Below are 23,311 nucleotides of genomic sequence, written 5' to 3'. Positions count from 1 at the left end.
GTTTCTCATCGTTTTTCATTGCTCAAGCAGCTAGCTTGTGTTTTTGGTTATAAGCAAACAACGTAAAGTACTGCCTATTATATTTACAATTTTCCTTTTTATAAGCCAGAAAAAGGCAAAAAATGTTAGAGTTAAGCAAATCTAGGCACCTAAGATGCTGCCACACTTTTCACAGTTTTAATTCCGGTGGTCTCAAATAATTATTTGGTTAATTTGGACCATTTAAGTAATCACATTAAATAGCATTATTTATAAACAACCATTTTGGCGGTTCTTTAAAGTTATTAATATATTCATTTATATTTTATAAATATTTTTAACTGGCTGTTTCGTTCCACCAACAATATGGCAACCTTGGCGATAACTTTTTGCGGTAAACTTATCGACCTATCGCCAAAACGAGAAAACTGGTTGAACACGGCAAAAATTTTGTTGTCAAATCTGAGGTGGGGTCACAAATAAATTTTTTATAAAATAACTACCTGCCAGAATGATCTTGTGGTGGTGTGGAATAAACATCAATAGACCACTGAGTAAACACTTTTTTTCCTTTTGTATATAAGATGTGATTTCATATAAAAAAAGCCATTTACTTTTCATTCCGGCCATAAAAAGGTGCCCGTTTTTCAAATCGAAAAAATCTTTCGTTTTCGATTACCGGAGCACCAATTTCTCGTTTTCAAAAACGAAAACGAAAAAATCTTGCCGTTTTCGATTACCGGAGCAGGCCTGTATATAACTGGACAGAAATTTAAATTTCTGTTACTTAAAGCCTAGTACTCTGACGAGAAAAAACCGCTGTATAAATTAGACAGCGGAATCGCTGTTTATTTCGCTACCGAGCTAGCGTGACCAAAAAAATTAAGGAAATTCCATGAAAATGTACTTTTTATGGCGTTTAAGCATTTTCCTTGGTCACACTGGACAGCTGTTTGTAAACAAATATTAAAAAAATATATTAAAAATATTAATAAATATGGCATTAAAATGTCCTTTGTGGGTTAAATTCCATATTATGGGCTTCCCCTTGACAGCCCCTATCAATGCCACCTTTTTCCTTCAACTTTCCCTCCATTAGGGGTGTCTAAATAAATCAAATGAATTATTTAGACAGCGCGATATCAGCTGTTTACTATCTTGATCTGGCAACGCCATTCAATTTTCGCAGGCTTCATTTTCGTCGTCAGAGTACCGAAAAAAACGACGTGTCTAAAAGTTCTTCTTCTTTTTTTTCGACACCGTTTTTTTTATATGGAGTTTGGCCGCTGTCTAAATTTATACAGCGGATTTTTCTCGTCAGAGTACTAGGCTTAGGCGCTAATTAGGGCAATTTTTAAAGAATAGTCTAAAAAATCAGCTCGCGTCAGCTGCTGAAAAAATCAAACATGTTTGGTTGATCAAACAGAGCGGAGCGGAGCTGACCTTATCAGCTTTTAGCTCCGCTCTCAGTGTGCGCGCTCTCATACAAGTAGTGTGTTTGTTTCAGAGAGCTGATAAGCCGTCAGCCGTCAGCTCCGCTTTCAGCTCGTAGTGTGCGCGCGGCCTAAGAGCTAAGGATGAGCCACATATTCCAAAGGCAAATAAGCTTAAAAGGTGAAACAAGCAGAAAAAGTTCTGGAGAGGGGATTTATAACAAAAACAACAAGTCAAAAAACAAAGTCTTTATATTTTTAAGCCTAGTACTCTGACGAGAAAAACCCGCTGTATAAATTAGACAGCGGAATCGCTGTTTATTTCGCTACCGAGCTAGTGTGACCAAAAAAAATTAAGGAAAGTCCTGAAATGCCATGAAAATGTACTGTTTATGGCGTTTAAGGATTTTCTTTGGTCACACAGGACAGCTGTTTGTAAACAAATATTCAAAAAAAATATTTAAAATATTAATAAATATGGCATTAAAATGTCCTTTGTGGATTAAATTCCATATTATGGGCTTCCCCTTGTCAGCCCCTATCAATGCCGCCTTTTTCCTTCAACTTTTCCTCCATTAGGGGTGTCTAAATAAATCAAATGAATTATTTAGACAGCGCGATATCAGCTGTTTACTATCTTGATCTGGCAACGCCATTCAATTTTCGCAGGCTTTATTTTCGTCGTCAGAGTACCGAAAAAAACGACGTGTCTAAAAGTTCTTCTTCTTTTTTTTCGACACCGTTTTTTTTATATGGAGTTTGGCCGCTGTCTAAATTTATACAGCGGTTTTTTCTCGTCAGAGTACTAGGCTTTAAAGCCTAGTACTCTGACGAGAAAAACCCGCTGTCTAAATTAGACAGCGGAATCGCTGTTTATTTCGCTACCGAGCTAGTGTGACCAAAAAAAATTAAGGAAACTCCTGAAATTCCATGAAAATGTACTTTTTATGGCGTTTAAGGATTTTCCTTGGTCACACTGGACAGCTGTTTGTAAACAAATATTCAAAAAAAATATTAAAAATATTAATAAATATGGCATTAAAATGTCCTTTGTGGGTTAAATTCCATATTATGGGCTTCCCCTTGACAGCCCCTATCAATGCCACCTTTTTCCTTCAACTTTCCCTCCATTAGGGGTGTCTAAATAAATCAAATGAATTATTTAGACAGCGCGATATCAGCTGTTTACTATCTTGATCTGGCAACGCCATTCAATTTTCGCAGGCTTCATTTTCGTCGTCAGAGTACCGAAAAAAACGACGTGTCTAAAAGTTCTTCTTCTTTTTTTTAGACACCGTTTTTTTTATATGGAGTTTGGCCGCTGTCTAAATTTATACAGCGGTTTTTTCTCGTCAGAGTACTAGGCTTAAAGTACAAAGGACAAAAAAAGTGTCAAAAGTGACAAAAGGTGAACCATGGAGAGGCTTTGTCACGCTGTAGATATGCGTTGCATATAGTGGGCATCTAGACCACTGCACAGTGGTTCCGTCAGAGGCCAAAAATCAAAAAAACCGATTTGAAAATATTTCAATAAAATTTACACAGTTTGTCTCTAAAATGTCCAATCTACCAATTTGCAAACCGGTTTTCGCCGGAAACCCAACGGTACATTTTAAAAATAGAATCAAAAGCATGAAAACGTGTTCATTTCAACAGCGCATCGGAGTTGTGGTGAAATATTTCGAAGCAAAAGCGCACTTTAAATCTGACTGGTAACTGTTCAAGTTGATAAATTTATATTATTTAAAATGGATTTTTTTTTTTATTTTACTTTATGAAATTAACTTATACTAACTTGATATAAAATTAATAAAATCTAACTTGATATGTGAAACTTATTTGTTTGTACCTGTTTTGTGTGTCTCAAATTTGTTTACCTAAAGTTTTAGTTGTGATCCCACACGATTCCAAATAAGGATTTTTTTTTTATTTATCAGAGTTTTAAGATTTTAAATCGTTAAACGTTAGGTGCGGAATGTTGCGGATGTAGTTGTAATCGTTAATATGCTAACACGACTTCTTATTTTTTCAAGGTCAAATTTTGCCAGCGCCATATGAGTTCGACTCGCGGATTCGCCAACAAGGTGGAGGAGACGCTTGCCAACAAAAGGCAACGCTCAACCGAAAGTGCCTCTATGGACGCACCGGGGAGCAAGCGGCAACGCGGGCCTAAGGAGGCAGGCCCTCCTCAAATGCCGAAAAAGCCCAAAAAAACCGCAAAAGTCAGTGAGGTGACCAAACGACACCTGATCGTGGCCCTCATTGACAGAAGCGATGAAGCCGGCAAAATGACCGAGGCGCAGTGGAAGATGGTGCATGCGCGGCTCGTTGAGTCATTGTACACACGGATGGAGGATGATCCCGAAGCTCCCATGCCCACCTTCGATGGCGCTGGGTGGCTAAATGGGGTCAAAATCCTAAAGTGCATGGATGACCCGACGAGAAAGTGGCTGACGCAAGCGGTCTGCCAGTTGGAGGCGCTGCGGACCGGGCGCTGAAGCTGCTGCAGCGTCAGAACCCGGATATCCCAACCGCGGACTGGAAGGTTCTGCACGTTGCGGCCCCATCACCCAAAGAGGGGGGGCAAAGTGCAGTCCTCCAGATAAACAAGGAGGCAGAGGACATCCTTTATCCCAGATACGGGAAGATGGCGTGGGGCATGGGTAGCGTATACCTGCGCCTCAAAAAGCGCCACCCCGGGGATAAGGTTGCTCACGCCCTGAAGGCAGATGTGGTGGAGAAGGACCTAGGTCTGGAAACCATCGTGGATGCCGACCGGGAAATGACGCTGGATGAGTCCGACGAAGGAGAGGACGGTGACCTGACCGTAGTAGTCAACCCGTCGTATGGAGGTGAGGCCAGTACCCATGACACTCAGGGTGCTGCAGCTCAACCTCCATAAGAGCAAGGTCGCGTCGGCGGAACTCCTCATAGCCATGGAGCAAGGATCCGCCGACATAGCTTTGGTCCAGGAGCCATGGATCGCCTCAGGCAATGCCATCGCCGGACTGAAGTCCGCAAATTACAATTTGCTCCATCCACCAACGGTAAGCAGGAATAGAACCGCCGTACTTATACGGAAGGCAGCTCTGATGACCTGACCGTGGTGATGCTAGAGAGCGGGAAAAAGCGCATTTTGGTAGCTTCCTGCTACATGGCACACGACAGAACGGCCCCACCAGAAGAACTCATGAGCTTGGTAGAAGCCAGCACGAAGGACCAGCAACTGCTCGTGGGTGCAGACGCCAACGCGCACCACTGCGTATGGGGGAGCCCCGACATAAACGACAGAGGTGAGTCCCTCTTAGACTTTATACTCTCAACCAACCTGAGTATAGCAAACGTGGGGGAGGAACACACCTATGTAGGTCCCACCTCCTCAAACGTGCTAGATCTTACTCTGGTAAGGGGACAAGGTACTTTGGTATCAGAATGGAGAGTCCTTGAGAGACCATCCTTCTCAGATCATAAGTACATACGGTTCCAATACGCATTCGAACACTCTCCAAAACAATCAGTCTTCAGGAACCCCCGGAATACTAACTGGGGAAAATTCAAGGAGACTATCGTGACACGGCTCGCGACCTCTCCGGGCATAGTAGAATCCGCGGAAGACATAGAAAAGTCCCTAGAGACCCTCTCCAAAGAACTGCTGGATGCGTACCACGCATCATGCCCTATATCGGACACGAGAAAGAGGACCAGGCCACCCTGGTGGAATAAGGACCTTTCACTCCGACGCAACAAACTTAAAGAATTCTTCAAAATCGCCAAGCAGGCGAAAGATGACATCATCAATGAGGAATACAAAGTCCTACTTAGGGACTACAAGAAGGAAATACGCAAGGCGCAGAGAAACTCATGGAGAAACTTCTGCTCCAATATAGAGACTGCCCCGGAAACAGCTTGACTCCGGAAGCTGCTATCGAAGCAGCCAACCATACAGAGTCAGCTCAAACGCGACGACGGACAGTGGGCTGAGGGCAGCGAAGAGGCCCTAACAGCACTAATGCACGCGCATTTCCCAGGATGCACTGAGGTACCCGATGCAAATAAGCACCAGGACCTAGCAACTGGAGTAGAACATCTCCCAAAAGGTTTAATATCCTCTGGTAGAATCCACTGGGCTATAGACTCCTTTGCGAGGATAAAAGCACCAGGACCAGATGGAATATTCCCAGCCATGCTGCAGGTGACCAAGGAGGTGATCACCCCATGGCTTTAAGCAATATATACAGCTTGTTTAAGCACGGGCTATATCCCAATCCAATGGAGGACCTCTCGGATTGTCTTCTTGCCCAAAGCAGGAAAGTGCAGCCACGTGAGCCCCAAGGATTACAGACCGATAAGCCTCACCTCATTCCTACTTAAAACGCTGGAAAAGCTGCTGGACCTATACATCAGGAACGATGTAGGGAGACAACTGTCGAACAACCAGCATGCCTACACGAAGGGGAAATCAGTGGAGACGGCACTACATTCGTTGGTAGCCACCATTGAGAGAGCCCTAAACAATAAGGAGTATGCACTTGGAGTGTTCGTGGAAAAATGTGGACGATGTCGATCACAAGCCTTAAAGAGAAAGTGACGCAAGCCGACTTACTGCAGTTTATGGCAATGTTCCACTGCTTGGTCCAGCGCTCCATCGCACGCAGCCAGTCCTGAACTGCAGCCGAGGCTGCCAGCTGAGACGTGTGGGATGCAAGCAACGCCGTGTCGTCTGCGTATGTAGCCAGAAGCATGCGAGCGTCTGTGGTGGGCGACGGAACTGGCATGTCACTTGTGTACATGGTGTATAGGAACGGACCAAATACACTTCCTTGGGTGGAAACAACACTCAGGGAGATATGTGAGTGGGCGGAGAAGGTAGGACTCAATATCAATGCGGATAAGACGGACCTTATTCTCTTCACCAAGAGATACAAGGTGCCGCAATGGATCCTCCCGAAAATTAACAATACCAGGCTGACCCCGAAAACACAAGTCAAATACCTCGGCATTGTACTTGACAGCAAGCTGACGTGGAGAGCAAATGTATTAGAGAGGTTAAAAAAGGCCACCATAGCGCTATATGCATCCAAGAAGATGCTTAGCAGCACATGGGGCCTCTCACCCGCTCTAATGCATTGGGTCTATATATCGGTGGTGCGTCCTACTCTGCTGTATGGAGTCTTAGTGTGGTGGCAAGCCACGGAGAAGAAAACGTATAATAAGCTTATGGAGAGAACCCAGCGGCAGGCACTGCTCTGCATATCAGGGGCGCTGAGGTCAACCCCCACCAAAGCACTCGAAACCATAATCGGTATATATCCGCTAGATATCCAAGCGCAACTGACAGCAGGAAAGGCGGCACAACGTCTGGTTGCATCAGGAAACTGGTCGCTACAAGGTTTCGGGCACAGTTCAATTGGTCGACACATGAGCAGTACATCTGACTACATGATACCCAGAACGTGCCCGGATGTAAACACAACAGTATTCATGGGACCAAATGACTGGAAGTCAGGCCAGGACTCTGCTCAACACCTCAATATATACACCGACGGCTCCGAGATGGATGAAGAAATTGGAGCGGGCATATACTGTCCAGAACCTGAAATGAGGCTGTCGTATAAGCTACCAAGCTACCGCAGTATATTCCAGGCGGAAGTACTCGCCATCAGGAAGGCAGCAGAGTTTGCGCAGAGCATAAACCGTCCACATGAGGCGGTCAATTTGTTCGTAGACAGTCAAGCGGCGATAAGATCCATGCAATCATCAGCGGTCAGTTCCAAAAATGTACTGGCAAGCAGGGAGTCACTAGATAGCCTAAGCACGACTAAGTCAGTGAGGGTCTACTGGGTTCCCAGCCACCAAGGCATAGACGGTAACGAAACCGCGGACGAACTTTCAAAGGAAGGCGTTGGACTGGCGAGTGAAAGAAGAGAAAACGTCCCTATCTCCCTAAGAACGCTCCAAAGCGAGCTAGAGAACGGGCTGACGCAAGCGCAAAAAGCAGGTGGAGGAGTAATTCCGCAACCTGCAGAATATCAAAAATCATGTGCAAAGAACACAACGAGAAACTCACCCACTACGTGCTGCATCTTCCGCGGAAGGACTGCAGAATGTTAGTGGGTATTCTTACAGGTCACTGCCTGTCTGCTGCACATGCAGTCAAGTTGGGTATTACCGACAACGCCAAATGCCGGAAATGTGATGAATTCGAGGCAATCGAAACCTTGGAGCATCTCATTTGCAAATGTCCGGCCCTAACGAGGGCAAGAATGAGATACCTAGGCTCTCCAGTTCTGGCATCGCTAGAAGATGCCTCCAGGAGAAAGCCAGGTGAACTCCCTGCCTTTGCGAAAAACACCTTGATATTCAAGGATCTCGAAACCCGCATAAATAGTCTCTAGGTCCATCCAGGAGTTTCCCCGGATAGCTATGGGCCATATTGGCCTATGTGTGGCCCCTCGAGGGCCGTCCGGTCTAACCTAACCTAACCTAACCTTTGCCAGCGCCAATAATCCGGGTTGTGATAAAAAATCGGGAAAAAATGTTAAAAATAAAAACGTCACCTGAGTACCTCGGGGAACGTACCCTTTAGTGAATGCAATACATTTTTTTAATATCGGATGTTTTTGTGGACAGTTACGATAGGATGTACACCGAAAACAAACTTTTTTGTGGGGACTTAGGAGATTCGCTATTACTCGTAAGCATGTAAATATTTTTTAAAACAAAAAAAAGAAAGGAAGCTAACTTCGGCACGCCGAAGTTTGTATACCCTTGCAGATATTATTTCATTACATTTTACCTATACTTATTATGTTTACAATTTGACAGTTACAGTTTTGCATTTCCAGCTTTACATTTTCCCTACATCTACCGATCGTTTATATGGCAGCTATATGATATAGTTGTCAGATTTTTTTGAAATTTATACCAAAATTCTAGAATAATAAAATAAGCTTATATCCCGGAGTAGATGAAAATACGATGAAAAACAACGAATCTATAATTTTTTTTCTATTAATTTCCCGATCGTTCCTATGGTAGCTATATAATATAGTCGTCCGATCCGGCCCGTTCCGACATATATAGCAGTGAGAGTATATAGAAGACTATATGCAAAGTTTCTTTGAGATAGCTTTAAAACTGAGGGACTAGTTTGCGTAGAAACGGACAGACGGACAGACGGACATGGCTAGATCGACTCGGCTGTTGATGCTGATCAAGAATATATATACTTTATAGCAGCGATGGGCACGAAATCTAACGGTTTGAGCAGCAGCTCGCTGAAAAAAAAAAAAAAACAACAACAACCCCCGGCGTTGCGAACCGTCGCACCCACGCGACACACAGAATGTGCGAGCCGAGAAAATACACTGACAAAAACGTTTTGAGTAGATCAATATCTTCAGCCATTTTTACGTGCATTTATGTCCGCCTAAAAAAAACGACTGCAAAATAAATCCAAACTTTTTTCTTTAGTGCAGAAGTCAACGCTAGCCGCACAGTTCCCTTTAAAATTGTTCTTGTTTTTGGGACGATGTGCGAGTTCGGGTCGCTTGTGTTTTGTTGTTGCAAACTCGGGATCGCGGGGATGTGCTCGCTACCTGCGCCAAAGGTCAGTGTGGTTGTTTTTGTAAATCTTCACGGTTCGCTGGTCGCGAGCACTGCACTTGTGCGTCTGCTGATATAGATGAGCAATATTTTGTGGATATACTTAAACCATTTTTTTAGATTTTTGGTGAAAGTTTCATAGCGATAGCACATCTAGAAGTAATTATGGCCGCAGCTCCATACAAGCCGAACCACTGTGCACTGGTTTTTGGTTCCCACTACCGTTTTAACGAACTAAGGAAAATATTTTGAGGCTCTAAATGCTTAAGCCATATCCTTTGCTATCTCTGGAAAGAAAGGCTAAACAATTATCATTATTTATTCTGCAACAGGATAATGCTCCATGCCACATAACCAGCATGACCACCAGTTGCTTAAGGGATGTTGGCGTTACCATCTTGATCTGGCTGTTCCAAAGTCTAGACTTTAATATTATTAGGATCATCTGGCCTCTTTGAAAACTCAAAATAAAGAATTCGTTGAAAAAAACCCAAAGGGAGACCACATCTGAGGTAATTTCCCTTCGGAAAGAGATATCCTTAAAGATCCTTCAAAATTAGGTAAATCCAAGGCCGAGATCAGCATCAACAGCCGAGTCGATCTAGCCATGTCCGACTGTCCGTCTGTCTGTTTCTACACAAACTAGTCCCTCAGTTTTAAAGCTATCTGAATGAAACTTTGCATATAGTCTTCTATATATTCTCACTGCTATATTTGTCGGAATGGGCCAGATCGGACGACTATATCATATAGCTGCCATACAAATGTTCGATAAATTTTTAGAAAAAAAAATACAACTTGGCTGTTTTTCAATATTTTTGCATCATTTTATATTTTTCCAGAATTTTGGTAATTTTATGAAAATCGGACGACTATATCTTATAGCTGCCATATAAACGATCGGTACATGTAGAGAAAATTTAAAGCTGGGAATGTAAATCTGTAACTGACAAACTGTAATGTAATAGGTAAAATCTATTGAAACTCTATTTTGTGAGTGTTTTCAGCATTTAAATTTATAATATTAACATCAAAACCAATCTGCAAGGGTATATAAACTTCGGCGTGCCCAAGTTAGCTTCCTTTCTTGTTATGATTATGATAAATATTTTGTATTCATTAATTTTGTCAGGATAAACAACCAAAGGTATATGATCGAGCTTCAGATACGAAGGAAGCGGTATCCATTGATGGTGCTGAGGTGCGACGTATGCTTCTTTTTTGTGAGCTGTATAATTGCACTGTCCTGGTGGACACCTGTAAGTTTAAAAAATTAAATGTATTTCAGAATATGTTCTTATACCGGAGCAGCTAAAAACTTAATCGAACAATTTCTCCCATTGCCATTTTCTTCAAATATTGTTAATACTTCGCTTAATATTAAAATAATACGTGCTTCAAAAAGCACATAAACTTGCCCCCTAAAATTTCTTCCCCTCTAAAATTCTCCTAGATGCAAACTACATAAATTTTCAACAGTTGCCAATTTAAGTTCAGTTCGGTACTTGACTGATATTTAAGCTCTACAGTTTCTTTGGTTTTGTTTTTAAATATTCAAAAATACATGTTTCACGCCTTCTCCATGTGTTTGATTAGTTCAGAAATAATTTTGAGATAACTTAAAACAAATAATTTAAAAAATATATATTTTTTACATAACGTGATGTAGATGCGTTTTTCCATCTCTATAGCCTAGTACTCTGACGAGAAAAAACCGCTGTATAAATTTAGACAGCGGCCAAACTCCATATAAAAAAAACGGTGTCGAAAAAAAAGAAGAAGAACTTTTAGACACGTCGTTTTTTTCGGTACTCTGACGACGAAAATGAAGCCTGCGAAAATTGAAAGGCGTTGCCAGATCAAGATAGTAAACAGCTGATATCGCGCTGTCTAAATAATTCATTTGATTTATTTAGACACCCCTAATGGAGGGAAAGTTGAAGGAAAAAGGTGGCATTGATAGGGGCTGTCAAGGGGAAGCCCATAATATGGAATTTAACCCACAAAGGACATTTTAATGCCATATTTATTAATATTTTTAATCTTTTTTTTGAATATTTGTTTACAAACAGCTGTCCAGTGTGACCAAGGAAAATCCTTAAACGCCATAAAAAGTACATTTTCATGGAATTTCCTTAATTTTTTTGGTCACACTAGCCCGGTAGCGAAATAAACAGCGATTCCGCTGTCTAATTTAGACAGCGGGTTTTTCTCGTCAGAGTACTAGGCTTATGATTTGAAAACTATCGTTGTACAACACAATAAATAGCGCTGACAAAAATCCATCTCTATGGTTCGATAACTATCGCTGTACAACACAATAAGTAGCGCTGCCAACAATTGTCCACCTCTAATCGACGCACACGTGTTTTATTTACTGTGTTATTCTTAAAAAAACTTTCCACAAAAAAAAACCTATTCAAAATGTATCTGATGTACACAATTAACGAGAACGGCGACCGTGTTTACACCCTGAAGGTATACGCGTGCAGAAGGAAGTTTTTTCACTTTTTAACATGTGTATCTTGTTGATTTTGTAGAAGCGCACAGAGGATGGCCGCCCAACATTGTCCGCTCATCCGGCACGCTTCTCTCCAGAGGATAAGTACTCCCGGCACCGAATTACCATCAAGAAGCGCTTCGGACTCCTCCTCACCCAGAAACCAGAGCCCATCTACTAAGTCGGGCCTTACATAAATTTAGTGTACATTTTATTTACAAATAATAAGTTCCAAAATAACAAACTACCCAAGAAACCGCTTTTAAATGCGACGCTTAAGGCCCGCTGTGTAGTCAAATAGTTGCGGATTCCGGAACTCGCCGCGCATATCCAGGACATAGTAAAGCGTTTTACCCTTGACCTTAATGGGCAGTTGCACCCGGGCCATGCTCCGCGATTCCTCGGCGGAGACGCACTTTAAAGGCACTGTCATAATGCGATTGCGGTTAAAGGGTCCGTAGGTTACAAAAGAAACGCTTTGACCACCCTTTCGCAGGATAAGGAACCGCACAGATCGAAGGGTGAACATCCAGACAGCAAACAGAATGCCATATCCTAAGATTATTTTACGTTTTTAGTGTTTCACCGATATAAAAATCAGCTCACCTATCAGGAAACTGCAGGCAGTAATCCCGTTTCTGTACTTGTTGTCCCCCAAATTTATACGCTGGTACCACTTCAAATCATCACCAGGGTTCTCCACCACAGGGGCATCCTTCAACGTTGTGAAGGCAAAATGCGAGAGATAAGTCCAAAAGACAAACTGGCAGACTCCGAAGAAGTTCAGCATCTTGTAGAAGCGCGGGTTTTCATATTTAAATAGTATTATGTCCTTCGAAACACTGGTGCTCACATCGAAGGGGGCCGCTTGGGAGGAGAACCTCTTAATCGTGGGTAAGACCGGTGATTTGCTAACGAGAGCCGGAACTGTGAGTCTTAGACTTTGAAGACTAAGCCTTTTGATTGAACTGGCGCTTTGCCGCAGGGCAAAATGCAGGAGGTTGCTCATTTTAATTGAAAACTTCCTGCATTTCTTATTATAAAACGAATAACCTACAATCTACAGATGTTTATATTTTGTTCCTCTTGCCATTGGTTCACTGGTTCTAGAACCGGAACTGGTTCAACCCAGGGGTGGCGTTGCCGATCCCTTTCACTAGTTCAATAATTTTCGTTTAATTTATCCAAATAATCGATATACCAATAAACAAAATAATAGATATTGACTTGTTTGGAAGAGAGCTATATATTAGTAAGAAAATTAGTTTAAGTCACTTAAAAAGGGGAATCGGATTTGGTTTCTATAAATATGGACTAGTTCCAGTTACGAGTAAGTCTAGTTCTTTTCTGTAGCCCTTGATGCTACAGATGATTTGGCCTGGTTCTGTAATAGAGATGGGCGCGTGCATCAATTACACGATGATTATTATATATGGGTTAATTATAGAAATATCGTTGGGCGTGTGGCCAAAACTAACTAAAATTTGTGTGTTAAAAAGTCTTGTAAAATTATTATTGTTCCGTGTCAACTATAATAAGACCTTTACCAAACAGATTTTATTTTATTTATTATGTTTATTATAATTGATTCGATATTTAAACATATTACTTATTAATAACAGTATTACATTTCACTTTTTAAGCTTGCTACACCAAGGAACTTGTATTACCATAAAATTTACCCAGAAATTATATCCATATGGCCGGTCACGCTCCCATTTCTAATCCGCATGCCGCTCGTTCGGAACCAGTTGTATCTGGGCTGGTTCATTTCAGCCGCTTTTGTTGTTGTCTGGTGTAGTCTGTGTTTCATTCTCTACCGTTTAACGCATCGGGAGCAGATTTGTCAAAATTTGGTAAACAAATCGTTCGAAAACGGTTAAAACTATTCAAAACACTGACAACTGACAGCTGTGAAATCGGGTTATGTCATATTCAGATAATTTTTGTGTTTACTTCATCTAAAAAACGAGTAAATCGGGGTTCAGAAAGGTAAGTGACAAACTTGTTCCTTAAATTGTTTGATTTATGGATAAGCAGATACAATGTCGTATAATATAGTTTTCAGATATTTATCTGGGTTGAGTTTTACGTACTAACCTTTATAGATTTAAAGTGAGTACGTCAGATATGGTTGAGTTTCTTGAAAGACATTTATGTCTATAGGGTTGTCAGGTGGTTGCAGCTATCATTCTTATTATAATGTTAAAAATATGTTTTAATATGAGAAGAATATGATTATTCTGACACATAGACCAGATGCAATATGCACATGCTGGTGACATTATCTCGCCAAGCTAAATTAACAAATGTACATACCAAGTGCGGGTGGCAACCCTTATTGACAACGTGTCCGCAATTTCATATTTATTCCCCCCAAATATCGCCTTGTTAATTATACAACTTTTTTCATAACATCTACCGCCGTCATGGTGCAAGCTTGGCAACCCTGAAGACATAAAATTGTACAATAGGTGAACGAAATTGTTGCCCCGTCTTGCTTTTGCTTTCGTTTGCAGCATGCATGTTTTTGGGTTGTTTGGGGTTGCTCATTTGTTGAAAACCTGATTTCAGATCTGAATAGACCGGATCGTGGAGATTACGAAAATGTCCTTATATTCTAAAAATTTCCAAAATTGGAGATGTTTTTCGACCTAACCTCACTCTGCACCAAAATCGATACGTAACCTAAAAACAACGTGAAGGCGTTGCAAAAACGCACACATTCACATTCTGGTATAGATACAAACTCACACAGAGTCGATGTTGCCAAAGCGACATGCAGGTGTGGGTGCGAGTGAGATAGCTATAATGGACATAACGCCCGATATCGTTCTGATATCTGTTAAAAATAAATAAGATAAACGAACTTTATTCTCAGCCTCCCAGTATGCAGTTTCTATAGATTGCAAAAGAAAAAAATATATAAAAATAACGAATGGTAAATGTTGTTTTGATGTATTTACATACATATATGCATGTACATATGTATGTACAATGTAAAGGTTTGGATGGAACAGCTGACGCAAATCAGGAAAGGGTATTTGGGTTTTCATACTAGGTCGTAGTAATCTCTTAACCCTACCTGGTAGGACCAACTCCCCGAAATGGAACAGTTAACCGGGCTTAACTTTCGAATAGCAGGTATAGTAACGACGCCTCAATTTTCGTTTACTTGCCGCCTTCAGTTGTTGCTTTTCGTTCTGCTGCTGTATCTTTCGGCTTGTCTGGTCGTATACGACGCCGCCAACAACAATTTTGTCGTGTGGTGTTCGGCGCTACGCGAACTTTATTCAATTTATACATACGGACAAATATATGTATATATATATAGCTAAGCGTAAATATGTTTGCCGCCTTTCTCTCTCTCGCCATTGCTCTCTCAGTTGTTTCCGCTCGCACCGCAGCTCTATCCCAAACCGGTATCCTGCCAAAGTCCTAAGTTCATCTTCAAAAGTTTTTTTGGTCCGGAGTCGGGACCTTCGATTCTAAGTTCTAAAAGTATTAACAGTTTTTCTTTTTAGTCCCTGCCACTTACTTACGGTCACCTTTGTTTGCTCTCTATTAGAACAATTTTTTATAAAAATATGTATGTAAATTTGGCTTTAGACTCCTGTATATGAATATGGATTATGGATCCGACTGTTATTAGTAGACTTATAAACCCCCCTTTTCAACTTACCCACTTCGAAAGACCATATGGTTGTCTCGCTCTAGCGAAATATGCCTGCATATCACCCTCCCGCTCGCACGCAACTAAACTCGTACATATAAAACATGAAGCGCGTTCTATTTGCGCCATTTAATACACGTTCCGCTTTTGCGTTGTTATCAAACTTTTTTTTTGATTCAACGAAGATCTATGCTGGCTTAACTGCCAATTTCATTACCATCCCCTTTTATTTATTTATTTTTTTTTATAAATACGGTCTCCCAAATTGAAAGGTACTGCCAACTTGCGGCGGTTATAGATGGCATCGGAGTTTTTGCGGGGCATAGACGAACTTCGCTCTTCCCTACTCACATGACGTCATTCAAGCGAGCCAAAAGGTCAAAGTTCAAAGATGTGAAAGTGATTTTCTTAGCTCCCAGATAGAATCCCATTATCGAGTCTTATCATCCCGCCACACGCCACGCCCTCCCGGCGGTTGTCCACTTTCCATCTCTTTCTGTCCCCTCTCGCTTCGCCGCTCTCGGCAGCAAACTGCGCTCTCTCTCTGTTTTTGCGTTCGCCGTCAGCTGGTTCGGCGTTCGCCTCGCTCATTGTAACTGGGAACGCGACCAGAAGCAAAAGTAATTTTAATTTCTCCAAGTGTACTTTTCTTTAAATAATTGGACAAGTGAAGAGCAGGGTCCTTAATCATTCTCGAATCCAGTAAGTAACCTTCAAATTTGATTACTAGCACATTTGCATGTATAAAAGACCTTAATTAATAAACTGCTTCAACATAACCTCACATTTCTTAGTGAGCATTTTGATAAACAAATATAAATCTGATAAATATCGTTTCGACACTCGATATACTAGTAGTTCGGTATATCCGTTTTTCGCTTCCCCTTTTTCCCCGTCTTTCGTCACATATTTTTTTCCTTTGGTCGAATATTTATCGTCATTTCCCTTTTGCGTTTCTACTGCAGCCGTCGCCAGTGTTGTTGTAGTTGCTATTGTTGCGTTCGTGAAGCGACGAACGAACGAAGCAAACGACAAAAACCACAACAACACATGGGCTATAGGTAGATACACACAGAATAAAATCAAAGCAAAATGAAAAAGCTGTTGTTGGTATTGGAAATACATATGTTTCTGGTTTTGGAGTTTTGGGATCGTTTTCGGGTTCGATAAGCCGGAGCACTATCTTGAACAAAATCTATTATCAAACAAAAAGTACTCCACAGTACATTCATCTTATCTCCGTGTTGGAGAGTTAATTCGACTTAAAGTTATGATGTATTTTAGAAAAGTATTGTGGAAGGAGAAGTTTCCTAAGACATGCTTTAAAAATATGTATAATTCTCAACTAGTCACTTTTTCATCGTGAAAGGCGAAAACTATTGCAAAAGCTCATGGAAGAGCTTTTATACAAAAGCTCTCCTTCTAACATTATTTTTACTTTTTTCCGTTAAAAAAACATGTTTTTCTGCTCTTTATTTCAATTGTTGGTCTGTTTAAAACTCAGAGACCACCAGAAACAATCTCTTTGATGAAAGCGGGGGGACGGCGGCTCAAGTCATTGATTTTCCAGGGTTGTCATGCCATCGAAAAAGGTTTATCGCTTGTTACTTACGAACTTGTAATATTTTTTTTCAGTGGTTCAATGTTTCGAAAATAGGCCGGAAAGAGAAACAAGTATAGATCAAAAATGATGGAAGTAAGCCAGAACATGGAAATGAAGGAACTGCCGACAGAGGGCGCTTTAATGCGAACTATATCCTCGGACCACGGCAGTGATGAGGAACCCCTCTCCACCCCTGGTAAGTATGCAGATGATGGAATGCATCCGTGCAGGGATAATCGATATTTATAAATTTAAGCTATTGCCAACAAATCGAGTAGCCGAACGTCCAGGGATGAAGCCGGCCTTAGTGATTTGACAAATGGTCATGATTTACCAATCCAAGATGTTGGTAAATCAATAACAGCCACGGAAGGGCAGGAACGCAATGCGGGCAACGACTTGGATGCCCTGCTGGACAAAATAAGCTCCATTGTGGACTGCAGTCCAAAGAACTTAGACGATTTAAATAGCCCCGATAAAAGCGAGGAATGCGAATCTGTGTCGGCAAAGGAAAAAACAGCTGACATTGAAGATGGAAAAGTAGAAGAAGCAGAGAAAGAAGTGTTCGAGGAATGTGAAAATAAAAACGTGGAGCTGCAATTGGAGCTTGAATCCGAAAAGGGAATTGAAGAGGTTATTGAAGAAAACGAGAATTGCACTCCAGATAAAGAAAAAGTAGTAGAAGATATCGGAGAAGGCTGTTCGGATGTTCAAGAGAAAGAAATAGAGGAAGTGGATGCTTTGCCCGAAGCAGAGGAAGAAAATACTTCCAAAATACCAACTAAACTAAACACCTCCAAGGAGGATGTGTTTGAGGATGCCCTAGACAACATTTCTAGCTCGGATGAGTTCGATGCATTCGGTTCTCAAGACTCAAAGAAAGCTGAACCAAGCAAACAGCCGGCCCCTGAAAAAAAGCCGTCGGTAGCTGAAGATCTTGAAGAGATCTCCTCCGATGAAGAAAACATCTCTAAGGTTGAAGAAGGCGAAAAACCAGACAAGACCGAAAAACACCCAGATGAGGACGTCATAGACTTAGATTCCTCGAATGAGTGTGTAGTGTGTGAAACTTCAACGGAGGTCAAGGAATCTGAAGCCGTAACGGAGGACACGGAAGCTGTAACGGAGGACACGGAAGCCGTAACGGAGGACACGGAAGCCGTAACGGAGGACACGGTTTCAGAATCCAAAGGTGATTCGGAAGCAGAAGTCATTACGGTGGTCGAGGGGGCGGATACCTGCACAGAGGATAAGGAAGTGGAAGCTGCAACCAAGGGTCCAGAAGTAGTTACAGAAGTTTCGAAAGAGGAGGTTAAAGAGACAACTGTTGAAGAATCTGGGGAATCTTTCCCTGATTCGGATCTTGGACTCCGTCAAGAAAAAATCCCTACAGAAACTGAAGGGTCAAAAGAAGAGGCCCTGAAGTCAGCAGAAGAGCCATTAGAGGCCATGTTAGTAGATGACGAGGAACCAAGAACAGATCCTAAGGAGGTTGGTACTGAGCATAATGAGTGTCGAACGCAAACCCAAGAAATGAACGACACCACTATAGACGATCTTCTAATGGAGGTCGACAAAGCTTCCTTTGAGAGCAAGGAGAAAAACAAATCAAAAGATGATGAGGAACCAGTGGTTATCCCAGAGAACGATGATAAACCAACGGTTAATGGGGAGAAAAAGAAATCGAAAGAGGATGATGATGAACCAGTGGTTATCTCCGAGAACGATAGTGAACTCAAGGTTAATGGGGTGTTCGAAAACTCAAGCGAAAATAAAATTGATAAAATAGAGATAGATAAAGATGTGTCAAAGGAGAAAATCATTCCTGGAAAAGAAACCAAAGAAAACGAGTCTGATGACGAGGTAATTTTCTTCGAACCTATAGAAAAGATAAAGCCGCAGGACACTGCCGTAGACCCAGCGAAAGAGGACATACCCAAAACTAAAATGGACAAAGATGACGATGTCGTCCTAGTGTCCGAAGATGAGGATGACGAACCGTCGCCTACGCCAACTGAGAAGGAACCCGTCAAAATTTCCGAAAAGGAAACTGCTTCCGGAATGCTTCCCACGGAAATTCAAGAATCGGCTACTAGCAAGGGCCTACTGGTGGACAATACCGATAATGCGTGCGATCAGTTTGACAAACCAAAAACCCACGATAAGTTAAAGTCCACTGCCACGGAGGATGGGAACAGTAACTCTAGCAGTAGTAATCTTTTAAGGCCAGCCGAGACTACCGAACAACCACAGTCAAAGCGACTTCGCCTCAGTCTCGATGACAAACAGAACTTAAACCCCGAGGTAGATGCAGAGTCTCTTTCAAAACCCGGCAGCGAGGAGGAAGATAAGAAATTAATTGCGAAGCGGAGCCACGATCTTGTGGAATGTAGTCCGGTTCAGGGGAACGAGGAGATACCCAATAAAAAACTTAAGACTGATGATTCCGACTCGAATAGTTCCAGTGACACGCTCCAAATTGATCTAGATGCGAAAGACGAAGCAGTGGATGATAAACCAGCGGAATTGATCAAACCGCTGGATGAAAAGGACCCCAAACTGGAGTTGAACCCAAAGCCGGAAATTAAATCGGATGTTAAGCCGCTTCGACTAGAGTTCTTGAAGAACTTCCGCAAGAGTTTTGATACCTTGACCCGCGATGATTTGGAGGAGTTGGTGCTGCAAAAGGTCGTTGAGGCAATGCTGGTCAAGAGTGAGTTTGCCGATATCCGCACACAGCTGGACAAGTGCGAGGGTACACTGGCCGCCTATCGACGAAAGATCGCCGAGGTGTCCAAGCAGTTCCTCGACTTAGACACGGTGCACAAGCGCGTGCTGAAGGACCTGGAAAGCAAAAACTCGCACTTCACCGCTCCGGTACGTATAACTCGGGCTGTTGGCCTGCAGGTGGGAATCCCCTTCAAAGCCATGAAGCCAACGGTCGCCGTGCAGGATCAGTCGCATGCTGCGGGCAGTATGCTGGCGCCACCCAGTGGAACACCTCCGAAGGCCAGCACCTCTCCGATGCGATCACCAATGAAACCCAGGGCAATGCCTTCTGGACCTGCACCTGTGCCAGTAACTGCCACAATCACCAACCCTTCTACCAGCCCAAGTCCCAACCTCCAGCAGCAACCTCGATCCAATGCCAACTTTGGTCAACCACTGGCTGCGGCGACTGCTGGCTCGCAACCAGTGCGCAGGGGCTGCCTGCAGAAGATCACTCCGCAGCGCCCGAACCCGGGGGCTTCCGCGTCACAAGCCAGCAATCAGTCAAACTCGCACCGCCTGCAGGCCTCACCGCCGACCGGGGGCCTTACGAGAGGCATGCACGCGTCCAAACACACAGGATCCACTACGGGTATGGCATCATCTGCAGTCGTTGCGGCTGCGGCGGCTAAAGCAGCTGCCATGCGGCAGCGGAATGCCACGAACGCCTCCTCATCCGCCTCCGCCTCCGTTTCCGCTTATATGGCACAGAAGCAACAACAGAAGCAGCAGCTCCAGCAACAACAGCAACAGTATCAAACGTGAGTTAATGCCTCCTAACGCCGCTGAAAGTCTGTGATTTAATGTATTTTTCCTTATTCTCTGTAGACATCGGCCTGGAGCTGCTTCCAGTTCCAGCTCTGGACTCGGTCCCAGTCCATCCAAACAAGCTCCCAAGTGCACGACGACTGTCCATTCGCAGGCACCGCCAATTTCCGGGGCCACCGTGTCGGTGCCGATGTCATCTGCCGGAGCAAGCGTCTCTGGATCCTACGGCCAACAGCAACAGCCCAGCTTGGCGACGGCTAAGCCTAAGGAGAAGGCCGTCATCGATCTGACAGACGAGGATGATGCAGCGGCAGCGGCAGCGGCAGCAGCGGCACAAGCTGCTCAGGAAATGCAGGCATCCATCGAGGCGAACGCTCGTCTGCGCTTGGCGCAAAATAATGCGGTCAAGAGGAATGCCCAGGTGGCAGCTGCGTCGAGAGGTTCAACCGGAGGCCGAGGAGGTCGTGGTGGCGGGAATGTGGTGCGGCAATCCCCCATGCAATTAGCGCGGGTAAACGCTCGCCAAATTGTTCAAAACAACGGAGGAGGTGGGTTCAAAGCATTCATATTCACATAGAGGTTTCATTATTTATATATATGTAATACACAGGTCAGCGAACTTCTTTGGGCTCGAATATAACCATGCAGATACGCTCCGAGAATACCCCGCCAGCTGCCTCACGCCTAAGGTACTCGCATCCGGCACCACTGCCCACGTCGCCCGCCCAGCCCTTCAATCCTGCTTGGAAAATGCCGCCGTCGCGTCCTGTAATCCGTATTAGTCTGCTGGACACAGGGATCGTAATCTCCTGGACGCTAGAGGACATGAGTACGCGGTACGCAGAGTGCGTTACCTACCAGATCTATGCGTATCAGGAGACGATCCACGAGCCCAGCACGGACAGCTGGCGACATGTTGGCGATGTCAAAGCTATGCTGCTACCAATGGCTGTGACACTAAACCAGTTCCAGGAGAACCAGCGATACTATTTCGCAGTGCGTGGAGTGGACGATCACCAGCGATTCGGGCCGTTTAGTATGCCCAAAACCTGGCCGTAAGCGGATGGATTTGTTTGCCCCATATCCAATCATAGGATTAGCTGTAGCCTTAGATTTAAATTGTAATTTATTTATTTACACTTATAAGTAAAGTTTTTAAGAATTCAAACGGTCGCGATATAGTTCATCTTTCGAAATTAGCTGAATTATGAGTTTAGTTTTAACAAGATTTTCGACGGGAATAACGCCAAGCAGCTAATCCTGTCTGTGCAGCTGTGGGTCAGAGCATTAAGAACATATAAGAATTTTATTCTTGATCCCATTAGGTTATCACTAAACATTAAGTTCTAAACTTACATGAAACAATACCAACACTGAATAAATTTAAAATGAAACTGTGCTTCTTTAAATTGGTTATTGTATTATGGTAAGTTCAAGTAGTTCTTTTACTTTTAGTCCTTCGAAATATTTTTTTTTGTCCTATTCTTGCGCTTTCGATTTGTGTAGATTATTCCTAAAACTTCGCGGGAGAGGCCGTGCCCCGGTGTTATCCATTTCCGTTTGCGCCCATAGGCCAAAAATAAAAAAAATTATTACAACAAAAATTTACGAAAAGTAAAAAAATTAAACTAACTTTAGCCGTTTCGCCAAAATATTTTTTTGAAAAGTGTGCAGTTTTGCACCAAATTAACCATACCTTCCATTAAGCTGTGTGCATTTGTTGCTAGACAAATAAAATACACAATATATAAATTAATAATTTATTGTTACTTTTGGGCACTTATATTTCACCAACATTCTCATTAAGAGATCAAAAATTAATTTTAGGTCTTGAAAAAAAATAATTTTATTGAAATTTTGTATGGGAGCTATATGATGTAGAGATCCGATTTTAACCAAATTTTGTAAGAATGTATAAACCTGTACCGAACATATAATCTGTAAAATTGGTTAAGATATTTTAAAAAACAAAATGTTGATTTTTAACAGATTGTTACATGGCCAATTTTTAGTGGATATACTTAAAACATTTTTCTAGATTTTTGGTGAAAATTTCATAACGATACATCAACTAGAAGTATTTTTGGCCGCGGCTCCATACAAGCCCAACCACTGTGCTGTGGGGTCCCAAAAATTGCCCGTTCAGATCCCCAGTCCTGTTTCCTGCCACGGTGTTGGTAAGGCGGATAACCAGTCTGCCTTGCCAAAACACCTTATGGCAATTCCAACGAAACAATTCCTGACCAAACATCGGAAGATGTAATAGCCTTTATCCAAGGTAAACCGGAGCCGAAAAAGAAAAAATTAAGGTGGAAAAGTTTAAATTTTCGTATGCTAAAAACATTTCATCTTTGACAATAAATGTTCCTGACGAATTCTTTGGCAAACTATGCTCTGCTCAAATCTGGCCATAGCGGAGAGGCAAAGTTTGAAGCAAAGAAAAAGAAAAAAGCGGCCAGTAGGAATCTTCCTAGGCCCGATTTGATCACTGCGCCTTCTACGTCTTCCAATTCCGTCCGGAGAACTAACCAACTCCCTTGGTATCTCCTACCAGAATGCAAGAGGCTTATGTAGTAAGCTTCCTAAATTGTATTTTGATAGTGTCTCATTTGCTTCCCAAGTTATTGTGTTCACAGAAACCTGGTTAAAGCCGGAGCTTCTGAGTTCCGAAGTTTTTCTAGCTGTGTTCACAGTATATCGGCTAGATCGGCCTATGAGAAGTTTGGGAGGTGTCCTTATAGCGGTCGAATCCACTCTCACGTCCGAATTAATAACTGTCGAGGAGTTCAACGATGTTGAATTCCTTTGCGTGAAGCTATCAGTCAATGGTAGTTCCATTTTTATTACATGTTCCTACATTTCTCCCTCTTCGGTGGAAGAGGAACCATCTTTCCGCTATACAGTTGGTTTCCAAAAGACTTTCGGATAGGGACCACTTAGTAGTTCTTGGAGATTTTAACATCCCATTTGGTCCCTAGATA

General features: G+C 42.6%; 3 protein-coding genes and 1 long non-coding RNA gene across 5 annotated transcripts; 2 read left to right on the top strand and 2 right to left on the bottom strand.

Annotated features, from left to right (window-relative positions):
- Window positions 1-11,334: 11,334 nt before the first annotated feature.
- Nop10 (Nop10 ribonucleoprotein) lies at window positions 11,335-11,764 on the top strand. The gene is made up of 2 exons (XM_017172371.3): window positions 11,335-11,495; window positions 11,558-11,764. Exons 1-2 carry the CDS (start codon window positions 11,442-11,444, stop codon window positions 11,696-11,698), a joined length of 195 nt encoding a protein of 64 aa, XP_017027860.1. The 5' UTR covers window positions 11,335-11,441; the 3' UTR covers window positions 11,699-11,764.
- LOC108078487 (transmembrane protein 223) lies at window positions 11,712-12,623 on the bottom strand. The gene is made up of 2 exons (XM_017172370.3): window positions 12,124-12,623; window positions 11,712-12,072 (listed from the first exon to the last, which is right to left on the bottom strand). Exons 1-2 carry the CDS (start codon window positions 12,524-12,526, stop codon window positions 11,780-11,782), a joined length of 696 nt encoding a protein of 231 aa, XP_017027859.1. The 5' UTR covers window positions 12,527-12,623; the 3' UTR covers window positions 11,712-11,779.
- Window positions 12,624-13,347: 724 nt separating this feature from the next.
- LOC138928335 (uncharacterized) lies at window positions 13,348-13,905 on the bottom strand. Its single transcript, XR_011444857.1, has 3 exons — window positions 13,837-13,905; window positions 13,618-13,710; window positions 13,348-13,478 (listed from the first exon to the last, which is right to left on the bottom strand). It is a non-coding gene; the product is annotated as an uncharacterized lncRNA (long non-coding RNA).
- LOC108078541 (Fibronectin-III type domain-containing protein windei) lies at window positions 13,372-21,719 on the top strand. 2 transcript variants are annotated; one of them, XM_017172454.3, is made up of 5 exons: window positions 13,372-13,509; window positions 16,826-16,989; window positions 17,050-20,323; window positions 20,391-20,878; window positions 20,941-21,719. In XM_017172454.3, the coding sequence occupies exons 2-5, from the start codon at window positions 16,878-16,880 to the stop codon at window positions 21,387-21,389; spliced, it is 4,323 nt and encodes a 1,440-aa protein (XP_017027943.1). In that variant the 5' UTR covers window positions 13,372-13,509; window positions 16,826-16,877; the 3' UTR covers window positions 21,390-21,719. The 2 variants fall into 2 exon arrangements, with proteins under 2 accessions (XP_017027943.1, XP_017027944.1); XM_017172455.3 differs by lacking the exon at window positions 13,372-13,509 and adding an exon at window positions 15,791-15,892.
- The last annotated feature ends 1,592 nt before the right edge of the window (window positions 21,720-23,311 follow it).

Source organism: Drosophila kikkawai, chromosome 2L, assembly GCF_030179895.1.
Source record: "Drosophila kikkawai strain 14028-0561.14 chromosome 2L, DkikHiC1v2, whole genome shotgun sequence".
NCBI lineage: Eukaryota > Metazoa > Arthropoda > Insecta > Diptera > Drosophilidae > Drosophila > Drosophila kikkawai.
Note: the sequence above shows the minus strand (reverse complement) of the source record. Positions and strands in the feature narration are given on the sequence as shown.